Source organism: Crinia signifera, chromosome 4 (genome assembly GCF_055691185.1).
Source record: "Crinia signifera chromosome 4, ASM5569118v1, whole genome shotgun sequence".
Taxonomy (NCBI): domain Eukaryota; kingdom Metazoa; phylum Chordata; class Amphibia; order Anura; family Myobatrachidae; genus Crinia; species Crinia signifera.
In genome coordinates, this window is record NC_139220.1 from 338,384,926 (window position 1) to 338,407,414 (window position 22,489).

At 43.5% G+C, this 22,489-nt stretch overlaps 1 protein-coding gene across 4 annotated transcripts in view; it reads left to right on the plus strand.

Annotated features, from left to right (window-relative positions):
• Positions 1-22,489, plus strand: part of LOC146076058 (thialysine N-epsilon-acetyltransferase-like) — a 56,635-nt gene that overhangs the window by 12,826 nt on the left and 21,320 nt on the right. For 3 of the 4 annotated variants that reach the window (XM_083185873.1, XM_083185876.1, XM_083185874.1), the window contains exon 2: positions 556-634. In XM_083185873.1, the coding sequence (XP_083041999.1) occupies positions 572-634 (63 nt within the window). In that variant the 5' untranslated portion in view covers positions 556-571. Of the gene's footprint in view, positions 1-555; positions 635-11,043; positions 11,218-22,489 lie in introns of those variants that run through there. The other variant, XM_083185872.1, reaches the window with a different exon arrangement.

Below are 22,489 nucleotides of genomic sequence, written 5' to 3' on the forward strand. Positions count from 1 at the left end.
GTCTCCTCGACAATTTCCACACCTACTGTACTTCAGAACTGATGCTGATTTTAGTTCTACCAGCTATACCCCTATTTATGCTGCATTTTATCACCACACCCTGTACGTTACCTTGTGATTTGTTTTTTTGTTTGCTATGTACGGCGCTGCGGACACTTTGTGGCGCCTTATAAACGAACTACTACTATTACAGCTTACTGCCCCATCACAGCTCTCACTGTCCACCCTCACAGCACATTGCTCCCTCACAGAATTCACTGTCCACCCTCATATCTCACTGCTCCCTAACAGCATTCACTGTCCACCCTCACAGCACACTGTCCCCTGACAGCATTCACTGTCCCATTTGTCTATTGAACCCTTCAGAGGTACATATGACTGTGGCAAATGGCATGAGGTGCCCGGGTTAGTGCGATGATGGCAGGAAGGTGGCTAAGATTACCGTCCCAGTCCATAAACTCGTCTCCATGACAGTCAGCAGGATGTTATATTGTTTTCTTTATCGCTGGTCACTAATGGTTCTGTATAAATGTCAATGTTATTATTCTGTCGCAGGAGCCGCTGATTGGACATGGAATATAACATCCGCCTGGCACAGCCTGAGGACAGCCCGCATATCATGAGGATGATCCGGGTATATAAGCCAAATACCTGTATACTCTAACACTATACTGTATACTTCTATCCCCTGTTATACGGCTACAGCGTACCCATAGGCTGCTCTGTATACTGTAACACTATGCTGTATACTTCTATCCGCTGTTATACGGCTACAGTGTACCCATAGGCTGCTCTGTATACTGTAACACTTTGCTGTATACTTCTATCCGCTGTTATACGGCTACAGTGTACCCATAGGCTGCTCTGTATACTGTAACACTATGCTGTATACTTCTATCCGGTGTTATACGGCTACAGTGTACCCATAGGCTGCTCTGTATACTGTAACACTTTGCTGTATACTTCTATCCGCTGTTATACGGCTACAGCGTACCCATAGGCTGCTCTGTATACTGTAACACTATGCTGTATACTTCTATCCGCTGTTATATGGCTACAGTGTACCCATAGGCTGCTCTGTATACTGTAACACTATGCTGTATACTTCTATCCGCTGTTATACGGCTACAGTGTATCCATAGGCTGCTCCGTATACTGTAACACTATGCTGTATACTTCTATCCGCTGTTATACGGCTACAGCGTACCCATAGGCTGCTCTGTATACTGTAACACTATGCTGTATACTTCTATCCGCTGTTATACGGCTACAGCGTACCCATAGGCTGCTCTGTATACTGTAACACTATGCTGTATACTGCTATCCGCTGTTATACGGCTACAGTGTACCCATAGGCTGCTCTGTATACTGTAACACTATGCTGTATACTTCTATCCGCTGTTATACGGCTACAGTGTACCCATAGGCTGCTCTGTATACTGTAATACTATGCTGTATACTTCTATCCGCTGTTATACGGCTACAGTGTACCCATAGGCTGCTCTGTATACTGTAACACTATGCTGTATACTTCTATCCGCTGTTATACGGCTACAGCGTACCCATAGGCTGCTCTGTATACTGTAACACTATGCTGTATACTTCTATCCGCTGTTATACGGCTACAGCGTACACATAGGCTGCTCTGTATACTGTAACACTATGCTGTATACTTCTATCCGCTGTTATACGGCTACAGTGTACCCATAGGCTGCTCTGTATACTGTAATACTATGCTGTATACTTCTATCCGCTGTTATACGGCTACAGCGTACCCATAGGCTGCTCTGTATACTGTAACACTATGCCGTATACTTCTATCCGCTGTTATACGGCTACAGCGTACCCATAGGCTGCTCTGTATACTGTAACACTATGCTGTATACTTCTATCCGCTGTTATACGGCTACAGTGTACCCATAGGCTGCTCTGTATACTGTAACACTATGCTGTATACTTCTATCCGCTGTTATACGGCTACAGTGTACCCATAGGCTGCTCTGTATACTGTAACACTATACTGTATACTTCTATCCGCTGTTATACGGCTACAGTGTACCCATAGGCTGCTCTGTATACTGTAACACTATGCTGTATACTTCTATCCGCTGTTATACGGCTACAGTGTACCCATAGACTGCTCTGTATACTGTAACACTGTACTGTATACTTCTATCCGCTGTTATACGGCTACAGCGTACCCATAGGCTGCTCTGTATACTGTAACACTGTACTGTATACTTCTATCCGCTGTTATACGGCTACAGTGTACCCATAGGCTGCTCTGTATACTGTAACACTATGCTGTATACTTCTATCCGCTGTTATACGGCTACAGTGTACCCATAGGCTGCTCTGTATACTGTAACACTATACTGTATACTTCTATCCGCTGTTATACGGGTACAGTGTACCCATAGGCTGCTCTGTATACTGTAACACTATACTGTATACTTCTATCCGCTGTTATACGGCTACAGTGTATCCATAGGCTGCTCTGTATACTGTAACACTATGCTGTATACTTCTATCCGCTGTTATACGGCTACAGTGTACCCATAGGCTGCTCTGTATACTGTAACACTATGCTGTATACTTCTATCCGCTGTTATACCGCTACAGTGTACCCATAGGCTGCTCTGTATACTGTAACACTATGCTGTATACTTCTATCCTCTGTTATACGGATACAGTGTACCCATAGGCTGCTCTGTATACTGTAACACTATGCTGTATACTTCTATCCGCTGTTATACGGCTACAGCGTATCCATAGGCTGCTCTGTATACTGTAACACTATGCTGTATACTTCTATCCGCTGTTATACGGCTACAGCGTACCCATAGGCCGCTCTGTATACTGTAACACTATACTGTATACTTCTATCCGCTGTTATACGACTACAGCGTATCCATAGGCTGCTCTGTATACTGTAACACTATGCTGTATACTTCTATCCGCTGTTATACGGCTACAGTGTATCCATAGGCTGCTCTGTATACTGTAACACTATGCTGTATACTTCTATCCGCTGTTATACGGCTACAGTGTATCCATAGGCTGCTCTGTATACTGTAACACTATACTGTATACTTCTATCCGCTTTTATACGGCTACAGTGTATCCATAGGCTGCTCTGTATACTGTAACACTATACTGTATACTTCTATCCGCTGTTATACGGCTACAGCGTACCCATAGGCTGCTCTGTATACTGTAACACTATGCTGTATACTTCTATCCGCTGTTATACGGCTACAGTGTACCCATAGGCTGCTCTGTATACTGTAACACTATACTGTATACTTCTATCCGCTGTTATACGGCTACAGTGTACCCATAGGCTGCTCTGTATACTGTAACACTATGCTGTATACTTCTATCCGCTGCTATACGGCTACAGCGTACCCATAGGCTGCTCTGTATACTGTAACACTATGCTGTATACTTCTATCCGCTGTTATACGGCTACAGTGTATCCATAGGCTGCTTTGTATACTGTAACACTATGCTGTATACTTCTATCCGCTGTTATACGGCTACAGTGTATCCATAGGCTGCTCCGTATACTGTAACACTATGCTGTATACTTCTATCCGCTGTTATACGGCTACAGTGTATCCATAGGCTGCTCCGTATACTGTAACACTATACTGTATACTTCTATCCGCTGTTATACGGCTACAGTGTATCCATAGGCTGCTTTGTATACTGTAACAGTATGCTGTATACTTCTATCCGCTGTTATACGGCTACAGTGTACCCATAGGCTGCTCTGTATACTGTAACACTATACTGTATACTTCTATCCGCTGTTATACGGCTACAGTGTACCCATAGGCCGCTCTGTATACTGTAACACTATGCTGTATACTTCTATCCGCTGTTATACGGCTACAGTGTACCCATAGGCCGCTCTGTATACTGTAACACTATGCTGTATACTTCTATCCGCTGTTATACGGCTACAGTGTACCCATAGGACGCTCTGTATACTGTAACACTATGCTGTATACTTCTATCCGCTGTTATACGGCTACAGTGTACCCATAGGCTGCTCTGTATACTGTAACACTATACTGTATACTTCTATCCGCTGTTATACGGCTACAGTGTATCCATAGGCTGCTCTGTATACTGTAACACTATACTGTATACTTCTATCCGCTGTTATACGGCTACAGCGTACCCATAGGCCGCTCTGTATACTGTAACACTATACTGTATACTTCTATCCGCTGTTATACGGCTACAGCGTATCCATAGGCTGCTCTGTATACTGTAACACTATACTGTACACTTCCATCCGCTGTTATACTGCTACAGTGTACCCATAGGCTGCTCTGTATACTGTAACACTATGCTGTATACTTCTATCCGCTGTTATACGGCTACAGAGCAGTACACTATGCTGTATACTTCTATCCGCTGTTATACGGCTACAGTGTACCCATAGGCTGCTCTGTATACTGTAACACTATACTGTATACTTCTATCCGCTGTTATACGGCTACAGTGTACCCCTAGGCCGCTCTGTATACTGTAACACTATACTGTATACTTCTATCCGCTGTTATACGGCTACAGCGTACCCATAGGCCGCTCTGTATACTGTAACACTATACTGTATACTTCTATCCGCTGTTATACGGCTACAGCGTATCCATAGGCTGCTCTGTATACTGTAACACTATACTGTACACTTCCATCCGCTGTTATACTGCTACAGTGTACCCATAGGCTGCTCTGTATACTGTAACACTATGCTGTATACTTCTATCCGCTGTTATACGGCTACAGAGCAGTACACTATGCTGTATACTTCTATCCGCTGTTATACGGCTACAGTGTACCCATAGGCTGCTCTGTATACTGTAACACTATGCTGTATACTTCTATCCGCTGTTATACGGCTACAGAGCAGTACACTATGCTGTATACTTCTATCCGCTGTTATACGGCTACAGTGTACCCATAGGCTGCTCTGTATACTGTAACACTATGCTGTGTACTTCTATCCGCTGTTATACGGCTACAGTGTACCCATAGGCTGCTCTGTATACTGTAACACTGTACTGTATACTTCTTTTTTGTAACATTTGTTTATTGGTTTTTCAAAGGCATTCAATACAATACAGAGAAATTTCAATGTGTACTCATACAAATAAATTGACAGTTTGCATCTGATAAAGGTGTCGACATTTGTATTACATTGCATTAACATACATATCTCCTTCTGAAAGTTGTGTCATTGGTTGTTACTAGATGTCCAGCATCTATGACTTCTTTTAGTTTGGAGTCCTGCATGTGCATTTCCATGTATTCATGCATAGACTAATACAACCGTTTACTCATTACTTAATAAACATTAAACACTTACAACAATTAACATAAAGACGAGACATGAGGGGGGGAGGGGAAGAGGTGGAGGGGAGGTGGGTTTGGGAGGGGGAGAGAGATGTTCGAGTCTTCTCTTCTTCGTCGTTGTAAACCAGGTAGCGCGTAATTGGTTCTTAGTCTTTCTTCATAACAGTGTATCTTCAGGCATTATAGGAGTCAGGATATTGGGATATTGGGAGGGGGGGGGGGGGGGGGGGGGGAGAGTAGGCATTTCAGACTCGTACTGGGTATTAATTTACATGTCTCCTTTTTTCCCCAAATATTTGTCTTATCTGATCTTTAGTTTGTGGTGTTAGTGTGTCGATGTATCTTCCCCATTTCCTGTAGAATTTTACTATGCCAAGTTCCTTGTCGGGTGGGGTGGAATGTCTGTCATAAAACAAGAATTTCAATAGCATGTTCTGTACTTCACCTATCAACGGGGTAGAGGAAGTCGTCCAGTGTTTCAGTATTGTCTTCTTTGCTATTGTAACTATTAGCGTAAGTATCGGGATTAGATCTTTGTTTAGGTCTGAGTGTATCCAGCCCTCGAAATTTGCAAAAAGAAGTGCTAATGGGTCCAGGGTGTATTTAGTTTTGAAGGTGGAGTTTATAAAGTGTACGATTTTGAACCAGAATTTTTTAATTTTCCTGCATTCCCACCATTGATGAATGTATGGAGATATAATTGTGTTACATTTGGGGCATAGCCCAACTTCCTCTGGTATGAAGTGCTTGCGTTGGGCTTGGGATAGATAAGCTCGGTGTGTAAATTTGAAGTGCACTTCTTGAAGGTAAGACGACCCTAGGGTTTTCATTATATAAGGTAATTTTGAGGTGAGTATCTCTTGAGATTGGAGGAGAGGTAAGTCTTTTTTCCATGCTGTCAATGTTTTAGACCATACATTCTTGGATTCTGTGCTCAGGAGAGGGTAATACAAAGTTCTGATTTTGTAGGGTGATTTTTCTGTTTTGTTCAGGATTTTGAGGATTGTGTCTGTTTGGGGGGGGTTTATGCCTGATGGTGGGATCGAGTTGATATAATGCCTAATTTGGAAATATGCAAATAAATGTCTGTTAGAAAGATCGAATTTATCTTTAAGCTCGGTGAAAGTGAGGAGGTTGCCTCCTGGGTCAAATACATCTGATGTGTCTTTTATGCCTTTATGTCTGAGATGTAGATATGCCTGATTTTCGATGCCTGGGATGAAGGTTGGGTTGCCCCAGAGTGGAATATCCTTGGAATGGCTTGGGTGACGTTGGAGTATTTTGTTAATACTTAGCCATGTTAAATACGTGTCATGAAATAGTGGGTTAAGCATGATTTTTTGTGGAATTTGAGATTTTGGAGTGTGAAGCAGTGCTTTAGTGGAGTAGGGGTAGTTGAGTGCGTCGTCTAGTGTTGTAATAGTGTATGTGTTCGTGTTTTTTTGCCAGTCTAGAATATATCTGAATAAAGTTGCATGGGAGTAGAGTAGGAAATTAGGTAGATTTAGGCCTCCTTCCCCTTTTGGGCATTGTAGTTTGTGACGTGCAATCCTTGGTTTGCCCGCTTTCCATAGAAATTTGGATATGGCTGTGTTGAGTGTCTTGATGTCTTTCTGTGTAATGCAGATTGGAAGCATTTGCATTGTATAAAATAATTTGGGGAAGATTATAGTTTTGATGACTGCTATTCTGCCCAGAAGAGACAGGGGCAACAACATCCAGCCTTCCATCAGTTTAATCACTGCTGAGATCAAAGGGGTATAGTTAATTTTGTAGAGCGCGCACAGCTCCGCTGGGATATGTATTCCCAAGTATTTGAAGTTGGTCTGGACTACTTTGATCGGGTATTCAGCGAGATTGTGAGTAGGATGAGTCTCTCCGCCTCGAATGGGCAAAAGTTCAGATTTTTCGATGTTAATTTTATAGCCCGAGAAGGCACTGAATTGCGTTATAAGGTCCAGGGTTGCTGGTAGGGAGCGTTCTAAATCCGACATGAATAGTAGCATGTCGTCTGCAAAGAGTGCGAGGCGTAGTTCTAAGGGTCCTATTTTTATTCCTTGGAGCGCTGTGCTTTGCCTTAAGGAGATGGCCAGGGGTTCTAGGGCGATAGCGAAGAGGAGTGGGGACAGGGGGCAGCCTTGGCGTGTTCCCCTTTGGATATCAAATGGTTCTGAGAGATAGCCGTTGCATGAGATTTGTGAGGAGGACAATTTGTATAAAGTGTGTATGAATGTAATGAATTTAGGGGGAAATTGGAATTTTGACATGGTGTCAAACAAATGTGTCCATGACACCATGTCAAATGCCTTTTCGGCGTCGAGGGTTAATATAGCTGAGGAGGTGTTTGGTGCATGTGTGTTGGAATGGTGTAGGGTTGAGAGGACTCTTCTAATGTTTATGACGGAGTTTCTTCCCATGATGAAGCCTGTCTGATCTTCATGTATTATGTGTGGGAGGACATGTTTGAGTCTATTTGCCAATATCTTTGTAAGAAGCTTATAGTCTACGTTGAGTAGTGATATAGGCCTGTAAGAGCCTGGGTTACTGAGATCTCTGCCTTTCTTCGGTAAGACTTTGATTATGGCTGTGTTGAAATATTTGGGGGTGTCTTGGTGTTCTAAGATGTGGTTGAAAACTGATGTTAGGACTGGTGTGATTTGTGTACTGAGGAGTTTATAATATTCGGCTGAGAAGCCGTCTGGGCCTGGTGCTTTACCATTTTTTAGGTGAGAGATGGCTAGTCTAACTTCGTCTTCTGTGATTTTAGCTTGCAGATTGTTGTGGAATTCTGTGTTGACTGAGGGTATATCTAGGTTTTCCCAGAATTTGGAGGATGCTTCTACATCCTCTGGGGAGTGTTGGTATAAAGTGCTATAAAAGGACCTCATTACTTCTGCGATCTGTTTACTGTTTTTTGTAATTGACCCATCAGGAAGTCTTAGAGGACGAACAATCATTGGTGGGGATTGGCCTTTTAGCAGGTTAGTGAGAAGTTTTCCAGACTTGTTTCCAAATCTAAAAAACCTGTAGTCTTTTTTAAAGGAGTAATTAGCTTCCATTTTTGTAAATACCTCTTCATATATTGTTTTGGCTTGCATGTATTCTCGTTTGGTTCGGGGGGAAGGATGGTTTGTGTATGTGTGGAATTTGTCATTGAGGTCGGCTTGGGCTAGGGTGTAATCTTTAGTGAGGGTCTTTTTATGGTTAGCTACGTACGAGATGATTTGACCTCTGATAACTGATTTGGAGGCTTGCCAGTAAAGTACTGGGTTGCCTTCTAGTGTGGGTAGATTGTCAGTTTCGTAGTCCTTCCACATTTGTGTTACTTTGGTGCGAAAGGGTAAAGAGTTTACTAGGGCTTGTGGGTATTTCCATGTAATGAAGGGGCCCATGTCTAGGTCTGTTCTCATTTTAAACCACACCAGGGCATGGTCAGATAGTGCTATCGGTTCTATGTTAGTGCTGGTGATTTTGGGTAATAGGGTTTGAGAGATGAATAGATAATCAATTCTTGATTGTGTGTTATGTGCGGCAGATAGGCATGTGTAAGTTCTGTCTGTGGGGTGTAGACTGCGCCATAGATCTATTATCTGTAGTCTCCTAAGTAACGCTGGGATGCCTAGCGATGGTAGAGCTTTCCTTGTTTTGGTGCTAGTCTGTCTATCTAGTACATTAGAAGTAATCAGGTTGAAATCCCCTCCCAGTATCAAGGGGAGATGCGTGTATGGTTGTAGTAGGGCTATTAGAGACTGGAAAAAGGATTTAGCATAAACATTAGGAGCATAAACATTGCATAAAATGTAATGACGAGAGGCTATTTTCACTTCGGCTAAAACATATCTGCCTTCTGGGTCCGTTATTGACGAGATCACCTCTATCACTGCCGAATTTTTGGCCAAGATTGCCACACCTCTTTTTTTTGAGGAGTATGGGGATGAAGCCAGCACCTTCCATTGGAGGGCATTGAGCTTCAGGGTTTCGGCTTGTGTTAGGTGTGTCTCTTGAATAAAGGCAATATCTACTTTCATTTTTTTTAAATACATTAAAATTTTCTTTCTTTTCTGGGGCGAGTTTATGCCTCCCACATTCCACGATCCAAAACACAACTCATTCATAGATAGTTATTGACATTGGTATATGTAGTTTTGACTAAACATAGACTGATACTTGCATCCTGATTATTGCTAATATACGATGTACTTTTATACTCGTTAATCTCAGGGGAATGGGAGGGACATAGGAAAGGGGGGGAGGGACAGAAGACGAAGGACAACTTACAATCTAAACAATAAAAGAAAATAAGATTAAAGAAAATAACATAAATTACAATTATGATGGGCAATCTCACCAACCGGGAGAGAATTGTCCATCTTAGCCGATGTCGAGGCTTCAGGTGTGGATACGTGTCCATAAATTAGGACTCTAGGTAGAAGATGTTGGAAAGGTTACCGTCCACACGATGATCCCAGCTTTGGGATGAGGGAATGTGTTGCTCCATTTAGCTTTAAAGGAGTATATCTTTATGCTGCAGGTTGAAGATAAGTGGCATGGTTATATACGGTAGGGGGGGGGGGGGAGGGGGGGGGGAGGGGGTGTCCAGAAGGGGTAGGTAGCATCCAAAAGATACGTTTTAGCAGATTTGAAGCCGTTCCCTGGGACTGTTCATATTACAGGTAGATTCCAGTCATATATTTATTTGTGAGGAGGTAGGAAAAAAGGGGGGGGGGGGGGGGGAGAGGTTTGGTGTGAGGGTGTCAGGTGTTTGCCATTTCGCTTAGCATTCATGTGGTTGAAAGGCAACTTGGTGATGACGGTCCACGGGGGTTGGAAAGGCCTCTGGTTTGGTCTTCAGCTGTTTCATTGAGGTAGCCCATGGCATCTTCAGGGGTGTTGAAATCTTTGAATGTGTCTCCTTCGTAGAGACGCAGCCTAGCGGGGTATAGGAGAGCGAATTTTTGTCCCTTCTGCACCAGTTGCGAGCATATTGGGGAGAAGGCCTTTCTCGCTTTGGTTAGTTCTGCGGAATAGTCTTGGAATATGAATAGCTTATGCCCCTCCCAGGTTATGTTCCGGTGCCGTCTGGATGCTATCCATAATGCTTCTTTGTGCAGATAATTTAGCACTCTCAGGATAGTGACCCTTGGACGTGGATTGGGAGATGGTCGTGTGGGACCTATTCTGTGGGCCCGTTCTATGACCATATCTGTGCAGGCAGACGTTACTTGAAGTAGTGTTGGTAGTGTATTTTTGAGGAATGCTAGGAGGTCTGTACCTTTAAGGGATTCAGGGAGACCTACTATTCTGAGGTTGTTCCTCCTGGATCTATTTTCTAGATCGTCTAGTTTATTCCAAATATGGTATTGCTCCTTTTCTTGCTTGAGCTGGGTTGTCTGCAGCTGTGATACTGTGCCAAATAGTGAGCCTGTTTGGCGTTCGGATTCTTGCAGCCTTTGTGAGAGAGTGGCAATCTGGGCTGTGATGCTTGCTGTGTGAGTGGCCAGAATCGGGCCAATTGCTTCTCTGATGGCTTGTACCAGTTCCCCATGGGTGACAGGCTTGTCTGCAGGGAAAGGGTGCTCCCTTATAGTGTCTATATGCTGGGGCTGCTTGGAGCGTATTACAGCTTGCTGCTCAGCCTGGATGGTGTGTTTAGGTAGGTTTTCAGCGCTCACCTGTTGCAGATGCTGCTTGGTTTTGTCTGAGGAGTCTGGGTGTGTGATCAGGCTGGCAGGAGATTGCGGAGCTCCGGTGTCGGGCGCCATGTTGGATTCGTCCTGGCGCGCTTTCTTCTGTTTGTTGCGGGCCATGGACGCCGTCAGGGATCCGTCCATGCGGCGATTTTGCGGCCGGGTAAGTGGGGGAGTGTAGCGGAGCAGTTTGGAGCAGTTTGGAGGCTTTTTAAGGCCGTGATATGCGATGCTGGGGTTCGTGACGGCGGAGCTCTCCTTCAAAGCGTGCTCACATGCCGGAGCCCGTACTGTATACTTCTATCCGCTGTTATACGGCTACAGTGTACCCATAGGCTGCTCTGTATACTGTAACACTATGCTGTGTACTTCTATCCGCTGTTATACGGCTACAGTGTATCCATAGGCTGCTCTGTATACTGTAACACTGTGCTGTATACTTCTATCCGCTGTTATACGGCTACAGTGTACCCATAGACTGCTCTGTATACTGTAACACTGTGCTGTATACTTCTATCCGCTGTTATACCGCTACAGTGTACCCATAGGCCGCTCTGTATACTGTAACACTATACTGTATACTTCTATCCACTGTTATACGGCTACAGTGTATCCATAGGCTGCTCTGTATACTGTAACACTATGCTGTATACTTCTATCCGCTGTTATACGGCTACAGTGTACCCATAGGCTGCTCTGTATACTGTAACACTGTGCTGTATACTTCTATCCGCTGTTATACCGCTACAGTGTACCCATAGGACGCTCTGTATACTGTAACACTATGCTGTATACTTCTATCCGCTGTTATACGGCTACAGTGTACCCATAGGCCGCTCTGTATACTGTAACACTATGCTGTATACTTATATCCGCTGTTATACGGCTACAGTGTACCCATAGGCCGCTCTGTATACTGTAACACTATGCTGTATACTTCTATCCGCTGTTATACGGCTACAGTGTACCCATAGGCTGCTCTGTATACTGTAACACTATGCTGTATACTTCTATCCGCTGTTATACGGCTACAGTGTACCCATAGGCTGCTCTGTATACTCTAACACTATGCTGTACACTTCTATCCGCTGTTATACGGCTACAGTGTACCCATAGGCTGCTCTGTATACTGTAACACTATGCTGTACACTTCTATCCGCTGTTATACTGCTACAGTGTACCCATAGGCTGCTCTGTATACTCTAACACTATGCTGTATACTTCTATCCGCTGTTATACGGCTACAGTGTACCCATAGGCTGCTCTGTATACTGTAACACTATGCTGTATACTTCTATCCGCTGTTATACGGCTACAGTGTATCCATAGGCTGCTCTGTATACTGTAACACTATGCTGTATACTTCTATCCGCTGTTATACTGCTACAGTGTACCCATAGGCTGCTCTGTATACTCTAACACTATGCTGTACACTTCTATCCGCTGTTATACGGCTACAGTGTACCCATAGGCTGCTCTGTATACTGTAACACTATGCTGTACACTTCTATCCGCTGTTATACGGCTACAGTGTACCCATAGGCTGCTCTGTATACTCTAACACTATGCTGTATACTTCTATCCGCTGTTATACGGCTACAGTGTACCCATAGGCTGCTCTGTATACTGTAACACTATGCTGTATACTTCTATCCGCTGTTATACGGTGTACCCATAGGCTGCTCTGTATACTGTAACACTATGCTGTATACTTCTATCCGCTGTTATACGGCTACAGTGTACCCATAGGCTGCTCTGTATACTGTAACACTATGCTGTATACTTCTATCCGCTGTTATACTGCTACAGTGTACCCATAGGCTGCTCTGTATACTCTAACACTATGCTGTACACTTCTATCCGCTGTTATACGGCTACAGTGTACCCATAGGCTGCTCTGTATACTGTAACACTATGCTGTATACTTCTATCCGCTGTTATACGGCCACAGTGTACCCATAGGCTGCTCTGTATACTGTAACACTATACTGTATACTTCTATCCGCTGTTATACGGCTACAGTGTACCCATAGGCTGCTCTGTATACTGTAACACTATGCTGTATACTTCTATCCGCTGTTATACGGCTACAGTGTACCCATAGGCTGCTCTGTATACTGTAACACTATACTGTATACTTCTATCCGCTGTTATACGGCTACAGTGTACCCATAGGCTGCTCTGTATACTGTAACACTATGCTGTATACTTCTATCCGCTGTTATACCGCTACAGTGTACCCATAGGCTGCTCTGTATACTGTAACACTATGCTGTATACTTCTATCCGCTGTTATACGGCTACAGTGTACCCATAGGCTGCTCTGTATACTGTAACACTATGCTGTATACTTCTATCCGCTGTTATACGGCTACAGTGTATCCATAGGCTGCTCTGTATACTGTAACACTATACTGTATACTTCTATCCGCTGTTATACGGCTACAGTGTATCCATAGGCTGCTCTGTATACTGTAACACTATGCTGTATACATCTATCCGCTGTTATACGGCTACAGTGTATCCATAGGCTGCTCTGTATACTGTAACACTATGCTGTATACTGCTATCGGCTGTTATACGGCTACAGTGTACCCATAGGCTGCTCTGTATACTGTAACACTATGCTGTGTACTTCTATCCGGTGTTATACGGCTACAGTGTACCCATAGGCTGCTCTGTATACTGTAACACTATACTGTATACTTCTATCCGCTGTTATACGGCTACAGTGTACCCGTAGGCTGCTCTGTATACTGTAACACTATACTGTATACTTCTATCCGCTGTTATACGGCTACAGTGTACCCATAGGCTGCTCTGTATACTGTAACACTATGCTGTATACTTCTATCCGCTGTTATACGGCTACAGCGTACCCATAGGCTGCTCTGTATACTGTAACACTATGCTGTATACTTCTATCCGCTGTTATACGGCTACAGTGTACCCATAGGCTGCTCTGTATACTGTAACACTATGCTGTATACTTCTATCCGCTGTTATACGGCTACAGTGTACCCATAGGCTGCTCTGTGTACTGTAACACTATGCTGTATACTTCTATCCGCTGTTATACGGCTACAGCGTACCCATAGGCTGCTCTGTATACTGTAACACTATGCTGTATACTTCTATCCGCTGTTATACGGCTACAGTGTATCCATAGGCTGCTCTGTATACTGTAACACTATACTGTATACTTCTATCCGCTGTTATACGGCTACAGTGTATCCATAGGCTGCTCTGTATACTGTAACGCTATGCTGTATACTTCTATCCGCTGTTATACGGCTACAGTGTACCCATAGGCTGCTCTGTATACTGTAACGCTATGCTGTATACTTCTATCCGCTGTTATACGGCTACAGTGTACCCATAGGCTGCTCTGTATACTGTAACGCTATGCTGTATACTTCTATCCGCTGTTATACGGCTACAGTGTACCCATAGGCTGCTCTGTATACTGTAACCCTATGCTGTACACTTCTATCCGCTGTTATACGGCTACAGTGTACCCATAGGCTGCTCCGTATACTGTAACACTATGCTGTATACTTCTATCCGCTGTTATACGGCTACAGTGTATCCATAGGCTGCTCTGTATACTGTAACACTATACTGTATACTTCTATCCGCTGTTATACGGCTACAGCGTACCCATAGGCTGCTCTGTATACTGTAACACTATGCTGTATACTTCTATCCGCTGTTATACGGCTACAGTGTACCCATAGGCTGCTCTGTATACTGTAACACTATGCTGTATACTTCTATCCGCTGTTATACGGCTACAGTGTACCCATAGGCTGCTCTGTATACTGTAACACTATGCTGTATACTTCTATCCGCTGTTATACGGCTACAGTGTACCCATAGGCTGCTCTGTATACTGTAACACTATGCTGTATACTTCTATCCGCTGTTATACGGCTACAGTGTATCCATAGGCTGCTCTGTATACTGTAACACTATACTGTATACTTCTATCCGCTGTTATACGGCTACAGTGTACCCATAGGCTGCTCTGTATACTGTAACACTATGCTGTATACTTCTATCCGCTGTTATACGGCTACAGTGTATCCATAGGCTGCTCTGTATACTGTAACACTATGCTGTATACTTCTATCCGCTGTTATACGGCTACAGTGTACCCATAGGCTGCTCTGTATACTGTAACACTATACTGTATACTTCTATCCGCTGTTATACGGGTACAGTGTACCCATAGGCTGCTCTGTATACTGTAACACTATACTGTATACTTCTATCCGCTGTTATACGGCTACAGTGTATCCATAGGCTGCTCTGTATACTGTAACACTATACTGTATACTTCTATCCGCTTTTATACGGCTACAGTGTACTGTATCCATAGGCTGCTCTGTATACTGTAACACTATACTGTATACTTCTATCCGCTGTTATACGGCTACAGTGTATCCATAGGCTGCTCTGTATACTGTAACACTATGCTGTATACTTCTATCCGCTGTTATACGGCTACAGCGTACCCATAGGCTGCTCTGTATACTGTAACACTATGCTGTATACTTCTATCCGCTGTTATACGGCTACAGCGTACCCATAGGCTGCTCTGTATACTGTAACACTATGCTGTATACTTCTATCCGCTGTTATACCGCTACAGTGTACCCATAGGCTGCTCTGTATACTGTAACACTATGCTGTATACTTCTATCCGCTGTTATACGGCTACAGTGTACCCATAGGCTGCTCTGTATACTGTAACACTATGCTGTATACTTCTATCCGCTGTTATACGGCTACAGTGTACCCATAGGCTGCTCTGTATACTGTAACACTATGCTGTATACTTCTATCCGCTGTTATACGGCTACAGTGTACCCATAGGCTGCTCTGTATACTGTAACATTATGCTGTATACTTCTATCCGCGGTTATACGGCTACAGTGTATCCATAGGCTGCTCTGTATACTGTAACACTATACTGTTCACTTCTATCCGCTGTTATACGGCTACAGTGTACCCATAGGCTGCTCTGTATACTGTAACACTATGCTGTGTACTTCTATCCGCTGTTATACGGCTACAGTGTACCCATAGGCTGCTCTGTATACTGTAACACTATGCTGTATACTTCTATCCGCTGTTATACGGCTACAGTGTACCCATAGGCTGCTCTGTATACTGTAACACTATGCTGTATACTTCTATCCGCTGTTATACAGCTACAGTGTACCCATAGGCTGCTCTGTATACTGTAACACTATGCTGTATACTTCTATCCGCTGTTATACGGCTACAGTGTATCCATAGGCTGCTCTGTATACTCTAACACTATGCTGTATACTTCTATCCGCTGTTATACGGCTACAGTGTACCCATAGGCTGCTCTGTATACTGTAACACTATGCTGTATACTTCTATCCGCTGTTATACGGCTACAGTGTATCCATAGGCTGCTCTGTATACTGTAACACTATGCTGTATACTTCTATCCGCTGTTATACTGCTACAGTGTACCCATAGGCTGCTCTGTATACTCTAACACTATGCTGTACACTTCTATCCGCTGTTATACGGCTACAGTGTACCCATAGGCTGCTCTGTATACTGTAACACTATGCTGTACACTTCTATCCGCTGTTATACGGCTACAGTGTACCCATAGGCTGCTCTGTATACTCTAACACTATGCTGTATACTTCTATCCGCTGTTATACGGCTACAGTGTACCCATAGGCTGCTCTGTATACTGTAACACTATGCTGTATACTTCTATCCGCTGTTATACGGTGTACCCATAGGCTGCTCTGTATACTGTAACACTATGCTGTATACTTCTATCCGCTGTTATACGGCTACAGTGTACCCATAGGCTGCTCTGTATACTGTAACACTATGCTGTATACTTCTATCCGCTGTTATACTGCTACAGTGTACCCATAGGCTGCTCTGTATACTCTAACACTATGCTGTACACTTCTATCCGCTGTTATACGGCTACAGTGTACCCATAGGCTGCTCTGTATACTGTAACACTATGCTGTATACTTCTATCCGCTGTTATACGGCCACAGTGTACCCATAGGCTGCTCTGTATACTGTAACACTATACTGTATACTTCTATCCGCTGTTATACGGCTACAGTGTACCCATAGGCTGCTCTGTATACTGTAACACTATGCTGTATACTTCTATCCGCTGTTATACGGCTACAGTGTACCCATAGGCTGCTCTGTATACTGTAACACTATACTGTATACTTCTATCCGCTGTTATACGGCTACAGTGTACCCATAGGCTGCTCTGTATACTGTAACACTATGCTGTATACTTCTATCCGCTGTTATACCGCTACAGTGTACCCATAGGCTGCTCTGTATACTGTAACACTATGCTGTATACTTCTATCCGCTGTTATACGGCTACAGTGTACCCATAGGCTGCTCTGTATACTGTAACACTATGCTGTATACTTCTATCCGCTGTTATACGGCTACAGTGTATCCATAGGCTGCTCTGTATACTGTAACACTATACTGTATACTTCTATCCGCTGTTATACGGCTACAGTGTATCCATAGGCTGCTCTGTATACTGTAACACTATGCTGTATACATCTATCCGCTGTTATACGGCTACAGTGTATCCATAGGCTGCTCTGTATACTGTAACACTATGCTGTATACTGCTATCGGCTGTTATACGGCTACAGTGTACCCGTAGGCTGCTCTGTATACTGTAACACTATGCTGTGTACTTCTATCCGGTGTTATACGGCTACAGTGTACCCGTAGGCTGCTCTGTATACTGTAACACTATGCTGTATACTTCTATCCGCTGTTATACGGCTACAGTGTACCCATAGGCTGCTCTGTATACTGTAACACTATGCTGTATACTTCTATCCGCTGTTATACGGCTACAGCGTACCCATAGGCTGCTCTGTATACTGTAACACTATGCTGTATACTTCTATCCGCTGTTATACGGCTACAGTGTACCCATAGGCTGCTCTGTATACTGTAACACTATGCTGTATACTTCTATCCGCTGTTATACGGCTACAGTGTACCCATAGGCTGCTCTGTATACTGTAACACTATGCTGTATACTTCTATCCGCTGTTATACGGCTACAGTGTACCCATAGGCTGCTCTGTATACTGTAACACTATGCTGTATACTTCTATCCGCTGTTATACGGCTACAGTGTATCCATAGGCTGCTCTGTATACTGTAACACTATGCTGTATACTTCTATCCGCTGTTATACGGCTACAGTGTACCCATAGGCTGCTCTGTATACTGTAACACTATGCTGTATACTTCTATCCGCTGTTATACGGCTACAGTGTATCCATAGGCTGCTCTGTATACTGTAACACTATGCTGTATACTTCTATCCGCTGTTATACGGCTACAGTGTACCCATAGGCTGCTCTGTATACTGTAACACTATACTGTATACTTCTATCCGCTGTTATACGGCTACAGTGTATCCATAGGCTGCTCTGTATACTGTAACACTATACTGTATACTTCTATCCGCTTTTATACGGCTACAGTGTATCCATAGGCTGCTCTGTATACTGTAACACTATACTGTTCACTTCTATCCGCTGTTATACGGCTACAGTGTACCCATAGGCTGCTCTGTATACTGTAACACTATGCTGTGTACTTCTATCCGCTGTTATACGGCTACAGTGTACCCATAGGCTGCTCTGTATACTGTAACACTATGCTGTATACTTCTATCCGCTGTTATACGGGTACAGTGTACCCATAGGCTGCTCTGTATACTGTAACACTATACTGTATACTTCTATCCGCTGTTATACGGCTACAGTGTACCCATAGGCTGCTCTGTATACTGTAACACTATGCTGTATACTTCTATCCGCTGTTATACTGCTACAGTGTATCCATAGGCTGCTCTGTATACTGTAACACTATGCTGTATACTTCTATCCGCTGTTATACGGCTACAGTGTACCCATAGGCTGCTCTGTATACTGTAACACTATGCTGTATACTTCTATCCGCTGTTATACGGCTACAGCGTACCCATAGGCTGCTCTGTGTACTGTAACACTATGCTGTATACTTCTATCCGCTGTTATACGGCTACAGTGTATCCATAGGCTGCTCTGTATACTGTAACACTATGCTGTATACTTCTATCCGCTGTTATACTGCTACAGTGTATCCATAGGCCGCTCTGTATACTGTAACACTATGCTGTATACTTCTATCCGCTGTTATACGGCTACAGTGTACCCATAGGCCGCTCTGTATACTGTAACACTATGCTGTATACTTCTATCCGCTGTTATACGGCTACAGTGTACCCATAGGCTGCTCTGTATACTGTAACACTATGCTGTATACTTATATCCGCTGTTATACGGCTACAGTGTATCCATAGGCTGCTCTGTATACTGTAACACTATGCTGTATACATCTATCCGCTGTTATACGGCTACAGTGTACCCATAGGCTGCTCTGTATACTGTAACACTATGCTGTATACTTCTATCCGCTGTTATACAGCTACAGTGTACCCATAGGCTGCTCTGTATACTGTAACACTATGCTGTATACTTCTATCCGCTGTTATACGGCTACAGTGTACCCATAGGCTGCTCTGTATACTGTAACACTATGCTGTATACTTCTATCCGCTGTTATACGGCTACAGTGTACCCATAGGCTGCTCTGTATACTGTAACACTATGATGTATACTTCTATCCGCTGTTATACGGCTACAGTGTATCCATAGGCTGCTCTGTATACTGTAACACTATGCTGTATACTTCTATCCGCTGTTATACGGCTACAGTGTACCCATAGGCTGCTCTGTATACTGTAACACTATGCTGTATACTTCTATCCGCTGTTATACGGCTACAGTGTATCCATAGGCTGCTCCTTATACTGTAACACTATACTGTATACTTCTATCCGCTGTTATACGGCTACAGTGTACCCATAGGCTGCTCTGTATACTGTAACACTATGCTGTATACTTCTATCCGCTGTTATACGGCTACAGTGTACCCATAGGCTGCTCTGTATACTGTAACACTATACTGTATACTTCTATCCGCTGTTATACGGCTACAGTGTACACATAGGCTGCTCTGTATACTGTAACACTATACTGTATACTTCTATCCGCTGTTATACGGCTACAGTGTATACATAGGCTGCTCTGTATACTGTAACACTATGCTGTATACTTCTATCCGCTGTTATACGGCTACAGTGTACCCATAGGCTGCTCTGTATACTGTAACACTATGCTGTATACTTCTATCCGCTGTTATACGGCTACAGTGTACCCATAGGCTGCTCTGTATACTGTAACACTATGCTGTATACTTCTATCCGCTGTTATACGGCTACAGTGTACCCATAGGCTGCTCTGTATACTGTAACACTATACTGTATACTTCTATCCGCTGTTATACGGCTACAGTGTACCCATAGGCTGCTCTGTATACTGTAACACTATGCTGTATACTTCTATCCGCTGTTATACGGCTACAGTGTACCCATAGGCTGCTCTGTATACTGTAACACTATGCTGTATACTTCTATCCGTTGTTATACGGCTACAGTGTACCCATAGGCTGCTCTGTATACTGTAACACTATGCTGTATACTTCTATCCGCTGTTATACGGCTACAGCGTACCCATAGGCTGCTCTGTATACTGTAACACTATACTGTATACTTCTATCCGCTGTTATACGGCTACAGTGTACCCATAGGCTGCTCTGTATACTGTAACACTATGCTGTATACTTCTATCCGCTGTTATACGGCTACAGTGTATCCATAGGCTGCTCTGTGTACTGTAACACTATGCCGTATACTTCTATCCGCTGTTATACGGCTACAGTGTACCCATAGGCTACTCTGTATACTGTAACACTATGCCGTATACTTCTATCCGCTGTTATACGGCTACAGCGTACCCATAGGCTGCTCTGTATACTGTAACACTGTACTGTATACTTCTATCCGCTGTTATACGGCTACAGTGTACCCATAGGCTGCTCTGTATACTGTAACACTATGCTGTATACTTCTATCCGCTGTTATACGGCTACAGTGTACCCATAGGCCGCTCTGTATACTGTTACACTATGCTGTATACTTCTTTTTTTTTCATAATGGTTTTTATTAATTCAGTACAAAAGTAACATAATGTGCCTCACATGAGGCCTCACCATGAAATGTCAAAGTCAAACAGACAACGGAAGGCACAAGCAAGCCAATGTAACACAAACAAAAAAAAATGTACTGATGAATTTACTAAATTAGTGAATAGGGAAACATGGAAAACATAAGACATAGGAGCACAAAGGACGGACACACGGAGGGACGAACAAGTGTGTGGGGGGGAGGGGGGTTAAGGGAAAAGAGTGAGCCCGGGGTATTAGGGTATTCAACCCTGTCCCATATATTGTCTTACTCAGTGGATAATATCGGGGTAGAATCGGTTTGATAGGATATTCCGAGCGGAAGATTGTTTTTCTCTCTGTAGGTACACCACTTAAGCCACTTGAGATGTATAGAGTTGGCGGAAGAGGAGTACATGCAATCAGTCGTTTCGAATAGATAGTGTTTATGGATTTTACCTATGATGTGATGTATTTCAGGGGTCACCGGGGATTTCCAGTACTGGCCAATCGCTGCTTTAGTAGCTATTAGGATCTGGCCTAGCAAATAGCGATCGTGTTCTGGAATGGAGGGGGAGAAATGAAACAGGGCCAAGACAGGGTCCATAGAAAAAGGGGTACCTATAGCCTCTTTCAAAAGGGCAAACACTTCCTCCCATAGTGGCCGTAATTTTGGGCAATCCCAGAAAATGTGCAAAAGAGACCCAACACTTCCGCATCTCCTCCAACAAAGATTGGAGACTGACGGCCAAATGGTATGCAGTCGACGAGGAGTAAAATAGGCTCTATGATACAGCTTATAAAACATTTCCGAATGGCTTAAGCATTTAGAAATCCTAAAGCAGGAGAGAGTGATACACTCCCAGTCTTCCCTAGTAATAGTTCTACCCAAGTCAGACTCCCATCTGGTTTGTGATATTAATTTATCCGGCTGTAGTCTACTGATCAGTTCAGCATACCATCTCGAGATACCTCCTTTGTTATTCTGTGAGGTCAGAATCATCGTCAATCTTTTAGGAAAGGAGAGTGATACTCCAGACTTACCAGTACATGAAGTCAACCAGTGCCTTAACTGTAGGTACTTGTAAAAATCATGTCTTGGGATATTGAATTTCTCTGAGATTTCTGTGAATGACATAAGACCACCAGCCGGGCAAATGTCTCTAAGTGTGGCCATGCCATTGTTTACCCAGTTATCCAATTTCATATTGGGAATTAGGGATGCAATAGTTGCCATGGCCAGGTCCGGG